The following is an 8,122-nucleotide window of genomic DNA, read 5'->3' on the forward strand; positions in this document are numbered from 1 at the left end:
AGGGTCTTTTCCAACCACTACGATTCTGTGAGTGTTTCAAACATTCCTGAGAGACACGGAGAAGCAGTGTACACACTGTCCTGATGGGTAAGAGCTCATCCATCATCTGTGCCTGCTGAGTGTGTGTATAGGCCTGTGTAAGATCTCACGCCGTGTGCAGACAGAGGTTAGACAGCTGCAGTAAGATGTAATTCATCTATTATTTCACCAAATTTAAAATCTACTTCTGCAAATATTAAAACATGGAAGATGATCTGAGAAAATGTGACCCATGTTACTTCCTTTTCAATGAGTATTGCTTTTTATTCATAGCTATTATAAGATTAACAGTAAAAGTTAGCTCTGAAAAAAAAGTCTTTACAACAATTTATGGAGATTAATTTTCCTATTTAGGTAAGTCCAGACATTTACAAGAACAATCACCTTAAATAAAAATAGAATATAAAGCCTATGTTTAAAACATGGCCTTTATTAATGCTGTCTAGTGAGCTCCATATTTATCTTACATTGAAATAGTTCTGCTTTGCTTAAGAAAAGACAGAAAAAGTGCATTTACAAGAGTACTTTTTCTTTAATTTCCTGCGAAAATGGAAGGAATTGGAATCACAAGTTGACAAATGTTGTAAAATGAAATTGCAAGAAACATCAATTTTAGTAATGCTACGCCATCACTAGTGTTTCCTTCTGACTTTCTGCCGTGTGAACCAGAATATCCTGATATACAGTCTAGAGCATCTATGTTATTACTCTACAGCATATTAAACACAGAAAAAGGGGTTAAGAACCCCTTCCAATGTACAAACATGAATACAAAAATTGATAAAAAAATCACTTTTATACATAATGTATATGCAAACTGTTTTAAATACATGGGTTTGGAAGAGTTATTTACAAACTGTATCTGTCCGTGGGACAATCCACAGACAAAGCGTACACAGTTTTATTGTTGCATCTCAACTTTGGGAGATAGAAATTCATTCGGCAGTATAGCGAACGCAAGGACTTGTGAGAAAATATCACTTAAGGGCAACCCAATAAATTTTGTTCCTCAAAAGTAAGTACTAGGACTGCCAAAGTTTCCAAATAAAGTCATTGTTTAATCCAGATCCGTGTTGGGGAGGATTATGTAGACAGACCCATCTGAAATACAGGCACGGCTACTGGATAAAACCTCCTCAAGAGCCACAACTGATGAGTGTGTTTGATCAAAAGAGTGAACTAACCTAGATTATGTTTTTTTTTTTTCCAATTTTATTAATATTTTAAAAAATACATAAAAATACAACATCCAATGTCTGAATAAATATATTTAACAAGTTGCAAGATACCTTATTTTACACAAAAATTTCAGCTTTAGAAATCTTGTTAAATAATTTCATTGTTGTTATATATTTCATTTTTCGTCTTTTTGTAACAAAATAAAAACTCTGAAATTACATAGAAAAAAGACAAAATATTTTTGTCAAGGGATAAGATAGTCCACTGAAAACCTATTCACAATTCCACTGTAAACATTAATAAACATTAAAATATTTGCATAACTGTGTGCTCAAAAATCCTATAAAAAGTGGAAGACTTATTACAACTGTAGTTTTCAGTCAACTACACTTCCTTTCACAATTTATTTTGTCCCATTTACACCTTTAAAACTGGGCACATTGCTGAACACATACTTTGGCAGTTCTGTATAGCAAGTGCTTCCAGAAAGAGGAACTACTCACCAAGAGTTCACGTACAGCTCGGTGAAAGTGCAGCAGTTACTCACTTTGTTTCTTTTTTGATAATACTCTGATGTCTGCTTGGTGCACTTGCTTTTTCTAAGATCTCCCTAGAACACCTGAATGCTTCATTGGACATAACTCTTCAAATTTGATAAGTGCCCTTTTCTCTGCATTAATAAAAACAAAAACAAAAATAAACACAATGACGAGCGTGTCACATTGTGCCTACAGACCTTCAGCTAACGAGCTTAATTTCTCTGAACAGTAAATTAAAAAAAGAAAAAAAAAGGAAAAAAAAAAAAGAAAAAAACAACAAAAAAAGAAGAGGGTAGGGGGGGAGAACAGGTAGAGTCCAGCAGTGGAAGTGTGTACAGAATATACTTGGCAATGTCAAACCAGTTGAGTGCTTTCTGTGGTTGAATTTCAGGATTTATGTCCATGGCAGCAAGCTGCTGGCAAGGCAGAGAAATGTGTATCACCTGCATTCGACAGCAAGCACGTTTTGTGGAGGAGAAGATGATGATGGACTCATTCCAGTGTCTGATGAAGCAGATGACATAGATGCTCCTGTATGTGACACTGAATAGAGAGAGAAACAACAGATCAGCATCAGATTATCAAAGTACACGTTAGAATGAAGGCTTCCTTGGTTATGAGGTTGTTTAAAAGACCTCAGAGAAGTGGCCCAGTCACACAAAACTGCTAATTGCTTTCATTGCTGTATTTGCAAAAGCTGGATGAGCTTACCCTTCCCCTTCCCCTTCCTGCATCACAGACCATTTGAAAAGATAAATGAGATGAGTCATTAAGCTGGTTAAAAACTCAGACCGAGCCTGCACTAGGAAGCACAAGTTTCTAATACACAGTTATAGAACAGTGAGTATTTTTGTTAAGTTCAAGTTCTGAGAAGCCACAAATAGTCTTTCTAAATATGTACACGTACAAACAAGACAAACAGGTAACAGCTTTTTTCAAAAATACTGTCAATCAAACTCAAGCTGCTTTGAGTTATGTATTTTCAAGAAAATTAGCTTCTGATGGGAAGCATAAAGCAAATCTGAAAGTTACCTTCTCTGTCTTTCTTTTTTAATCGTTTTCTTCTCCTATCTATGGTTGCTACTTCTGACTTCAGGGACATGTAATATTTTCGTATTTCCTGTAGTTTTTCTTGTAAGAAGGAGATCCTTTCAGTGCTGCTCATATTGTCTAGTTCATCTTAAAAGTGGAAAGAAAAGAAAAAAAAGCTTCAGCAAGGTGATTCTAAACAAATGAATGCAACTCTTAAGAGTATACAAGATCATAGAATCACAGAATGGTTTGGGTTGGAAGGGACCTGAAAGATCATCCAGTCCCAACCCCCCTGCCAGCAGCAGGGACACCTTCCACTAGTCAGGTTGCTCAAAGCCTCATCCAGCCTGGCCTTAAACACTTCCAGGGAGGGGGCATCTACAACTTCCTTGGGCAACCTGTTCCAGTAAAGATGCGGCATGAAAGATAACACACTTCCATCACTACATCATAGAAGGCCTACACCTAATTTAGAATGTCAGTATTTGCACATTTTTCTTTCAGAACCAATTTTCTTGTAAATTCCCCCTAATCAAGTCATTTAAAGAATTCTTACTGAGCTGAAAACTCCATTTGTATACTCTAGGCGAAGCATTCTGGTGGTGGTGTTTCTCTCTGTGTTTATCCTTCTCTCCATCTTTGATGTGAGGTGAAATCACTCTTGCAGGTGATCGAGAAATCTTCTGTGGTTTGGATGCATTTATGTGTTTTACAGGAGTACATTTACTTGAACTGTCCAGGACAGGAAGGTCTTCACTGTCACTACTTTGTACTGCAGTAAGAGAGTAAGAGAAATGTAGTTGGACTTCAAAAAAAACCCCCAACAAAACAACTCCCTCCCCAACAAACCCTTGACATTTAAAAAAATGTAGTTATACTCAGAAAAAATGGTAAGAAAAAACTGCTCCTTCTTGCTCAGAAGATGCCAGAATGCAGACAAGGAACAACTGTATCAGATTCAATGTATGACCTTGTCAGACACAACATGCACTGACCTCTCAAGTGTAGACATCATTAACGGAGGACAAGTCAAGGGCTGACCAGGCCTTTAGTCAAATTTTTTTAAAGAAGCAATAAAAAAGCTTATTTTAATAAGAAAAGATAGCTTATCAGTGCTCTGATTGCTGTTTTGTGATTTACCAAACTGCTTTACACATCTAAAGGAACAGTTCTGAAATCTAACTAAAAGCACAAAAGATTTAACATGTAACAGAAAATTTTAAGCTGAGACATGCAAACGTTTTAGATTCCCAAAATAATTACAAAGTTTTACACAGGCATGTTAAATATGTCTGAATATTGTATGTCAGACACTGAATATTTTAGTTTGATATTTAAAAATTGTAACAGTACTGCCACAGGGCCTAAATATGTTGACTCATTCAATATGATGATCACCAAAAATGAGCTACAGAAACACAAAAATCCAGGTTTCTATAGGAAGCTAAAAAACAGTCACATGTTTGAGATAAATCCACACAAGATTCCTTTTGCTGATAAGTTATTCTTTAGCATCAAACATTTTTTCTATACTTCATAAATGCACTTTTTCCCCCATGAGAAACACCTATTGTAAGATTTTAAAGGAGCTGTTTCTATTCAGAACAAATTCCCCTCTCCCAAATTCATAACCAACCCAATATATAAAAATCAGCATAACGGTAAATATTTAGTAACTGCTAATATACAGTTATTAAAAGGTTTTCCTAACAAAGTAATTGAAAATAAGCAAGAGATTTCCCAGTAACACTGCTACCACGCAGCTGCTAAGTGCTCTCTGGTGAACAGTTAATAATCATGATGAATAATAATGAAAAACTCTGACAAGGAAGTCCCAAGCAACAGAAATCAAAGCATCACAGAATGGTTTGGGTTAGAAGGGACCTTAAAGATCATCCAGTTCCAACCCCCCTGCCATCAGCAGGGACACCTTCCACTAGACCAGGTTGATCAAAGCCTCATCCAACCTGGCCTTCAACACTTCCAGGGAGGAGCAGCCACAGCTTCTCTGGGCAACCTGTTCCAGTGTCTGACCACCCTCACAGGGAAGAACTTCTTCCTAATATCTAATCTAAACCTCCCCTCTTTCAGCTTAAACCCATTTCCCCTTGTTTTGTCATTAATTGCCCTTATGAAAAGTCCTTCCCCAGCTTTCTTGTAGGCCCCTAAGTACCCCCCTCAGATAATGGGTAACAGTGAGAGCAGTGGGCCCTTATACATGTTTATAGGACAGCAGAACCTTCCCCCTCTCCCTCTCCAGGAATGTACCTGTTCCATTCTTTTCATTTTTGACTGCAGCACTTGTTCGCTTTGGAGTACGCTTTTGTTTTTTTGCCAGTGTTCCACTGCTGCTGTCACTGGGCCTTTTCTGACCTAAATGAGAAAGGAAAGAAAAGAAAAAAAAAAATAATCAAATATTTCTGCTACTAACAAGCTTTTTTTTTAGTAAACAACAAAGGGATTTAAAACCAGATGACAAAACAAACCAGCAATTTTTAGCAAAGTAACACCAGGCTTTAAGAGAAGTTCAGAAATGCTTGCAGGAGGGCACGACGTGGCAGGAAATGCTCACCTTTCTCTCCAGCCTCTCTCTCTTGCGCAGTGATACTGCAATTGCTCGATGTAGTGCTGGCTTCAAATCCGTTAGCGGACTCGCTTTCACAGAGACCTTCTTGAGACTCTTCTGCCACGCTGTCGACTTCAATAGTCACGTCGCTTTCACTCTTGATACTGTGCGACTCGTCCTGGCTCAGAGCAAGAGGTGAGGCTGCTGAAAAGCCGGACTGGACGGCAGGGGGTAAGGCAGATGGATTTGAATTTGAAGCATTAGCGTCTGGCTTTTCTGATATTGTCTCTTCACTGCTGGTCTTCTCCTTTTCATCCAAGTCATCCAAGTCTACTTCATGGCAGAGCAAAGTTTCAGGACCAATCTGAGGCATGGCATCGTCCTCATCTTTTAAGGGAACATTCTCATTTTCTTCAGATGGACATTCAAAGTTCTCATTCCTCAGCTCTTGGCCATGCTGAACTGATTCTGCCACCAGGGATGGCATTTCCTCATTTTCAGTTCTGAGGGACTCTTCAGCATTCAGCCCTCTACATTCCTCTGCTCCAGTACATTCATTGGTCCTCTCTTCAGATATGATATTTGGCACTTCCATCTCACTCTCCCGACGACTTCTCTTCTCAGGCAATGCCTGCTCCAAATTTTTCCTTTTCAAAAGCTTCTTATCTCTTGTAGAAGGCTCTGTTTCACTTTCAGTAGTGCTGGAAATTTCTTTACAGTCCAAGGAAGACATGTCTAACCTTTCAGGTTCCAGAAGAGTTTCATTTGCCACCTCTTCTTGGCTTCCTGGTGCAACCTTTGCGTTCTCTAACGAAGGATCTTTTGTCTTGCTCCTTCTCCCTTTTCCTTTAGGTGATTTTTCAGCCTCTCTTTTGATTTCTTCTATCTGTTCCGTTTTATTCACAAAAATCTGAACAATTTGTTCACTTTCTTCAACTTCCAGTTTCAGTGTTTCTAGTGGCTGTACTTGAGTCCTGTCATTTTCTTTCAATGCATGAGGAATCTTTGGGTTTTCTTCATCTAGCTTCTCATCATGTGGTTTTTCACTCTTTTCCAGTTCTGAAGTTTCTGGAGAAAATTCTTCATTCAAATTCTTTTCAGATGACTCATCTGCTTCACTGTCAGATGAGCCAGAGTCTGCAAAAAAATTTTTAAAAAAGAAGGAAATAGCACCCTAAATTATCAATTACAACACAATTCCTTTTTTCAACTACACAAAAGGGGTTTTTTCAGTAATCTATAGCATTAACATCAGTTGACAACAAACTATTTCAAATTTTAAAAAATCCTGCGTTATTCAACACACTTATTACAGTTCTTTATTTTTACTGAAAATTTCTATGAAACTACAATAGCAGTAGTGCTACCAGAGTTCAAGGAGCATCTGGGTGACGCTCTTAGTCATATGATTTAGTTTATGTAGTCCTGCAAGGAGCAGGGAGTTGGACTTGATGATCCTTATGGGTCCCTTCCAACTTGAGATATTCTATGATTTTATGATTCTACTACTGCTATTTGCCAAATAAGCCAATATAAACAAATTACAGCTTATACTAGTGAAAATAGTTTTACAGATTCCCATGATCTGGTATCTACCTGTGGATATGGCCTCTCCCACCTGATGTTAAAAAAATGAAAAACAAGACTCCTCCCCTCCATGCACCCCCAAACAGGAAAAAAAAACCCAAAACAACCTAACAACCTCCAAACAAAAAAAAACCCCCTACACTTCCATACCACAATATGGACATTTCATTGCTAAACTGTTGTACAAATCATACACCATACACAGAGCAAGCACTGTTACGTTACCAGGAGATATTCAGGGACCTGTACTAAAAGGAGACAGTGATTTCACTTCACTTCTCACTCACAGAGGCTTAGAAATACCAAAAATATTGCTGTCATTTGTATATAATTAACAGCTCTGCTGGATGATACAGTACTGAGGTCGAGAACTTAATTACCACAATACAGACTATCATTATATCAATAGATCTGGGCTGTTCAAGATTAGAACTGAAAGGCTCTGGCTAAACAACATGGAATTATTTGCACAGCCATTTCCATGCCATAGCTCTCCTGTGAGCAAACTGTGCTCCTCAGAAGTGTCAGCTCAACTACTTCCTCAATAAAATTCACAGGGAGGAGGAAAAAAAAAGGTAAAAAATAAAAATCAAACCTCTTTTCCAAAAGGTACTGAAAAAAACCTCAAAAGCATACACAGGACTGAGATCACTCACCGTTTGATCCTCTATCAGAATCAAACATTCCTGAGCTACGTCTCGTCTGCCTGCGAGGTGTCGCTAAAATCAAAATCAAAAGTATTAATTTTTTTTTTTTATAGAGTAAAATCTGTGCCAAAAAATTTTGTTTTATTATATTGCTTGAGCACTGACTGGTTAAGTAGGACTTTAAAGCTGCTGACAGCACTGTGTTCGCTGAAGCTGCCATATTAATGCACCGCATTACGTCAGTGTTTGCATGCAGTTCCATGCCAGAACACGAGTGCACCAGATGTACCTTCTGTTCCATTTGGTAATGGTGAGGAATCTGACAAGTTGTTCCGTGCACTCCTGGCTCCTGATTTACCTTCACTATTAGGTGTTTTGGATAAACTGCAAGATGTGTTTGATGGAAGAGTAGATTTCAGAGGGGGTCGCCCACGCTTTGATTTTTGTTTCTCCTCATCCTTCTTCTCATCCTTTTCACTGTCTTCTTTATTCTGAGGGGGAAAAAAATTATCATAGAATCACAGAATGGTTTG

At 38.0% G+C, this 8,122-nt stretch overlaps 1 protein-coding gene across 1 annotated transcript; it reads right to left on the bottom strand.

The window, feature by feature from the left end:
• Nucleotides 1-310: 310 nt before the first annotated feature.
• Nucleotides 311-8,077, bottom strand: ARID4A (AT-rich interaction domain 4A; the record flags this gene model as incomplete). The annotated part of the gene is made up of 6 exons (XM_010164776.1): nt 311-2,300; nt 2,790-2,936; nt 3,346-3,561; nt 5,058-5,162; nt 5,362-6,492; nt 7,879-8,077. Coding segments are annotated over 6 exons (1,902 nt in total), but the record flags the coding sequence as incomplete, so codon positions are not given.
• Nucleotides 8,078-8,122: the final 45 nt, after the last annotated feature.

The sequence above is a fragment of the Antrostomus carolinensis genome, unplaced genomic scaffold (assembly GCF_000700745.2).
Source record: "Antrostomus carolinensis isolate BGI_N321 unplaced genomic scaffold, ASM70074v2 scaffold49783, whole genome shotgun sequence".
Classification (NCBI taxonomy): domain Eukaryota; kingdom Metazoa; phylum Chordata; class Aves; order Caprimulgiformes; family Caprimulgidae; genus Antrostomus; species Antrostomus carolinensis.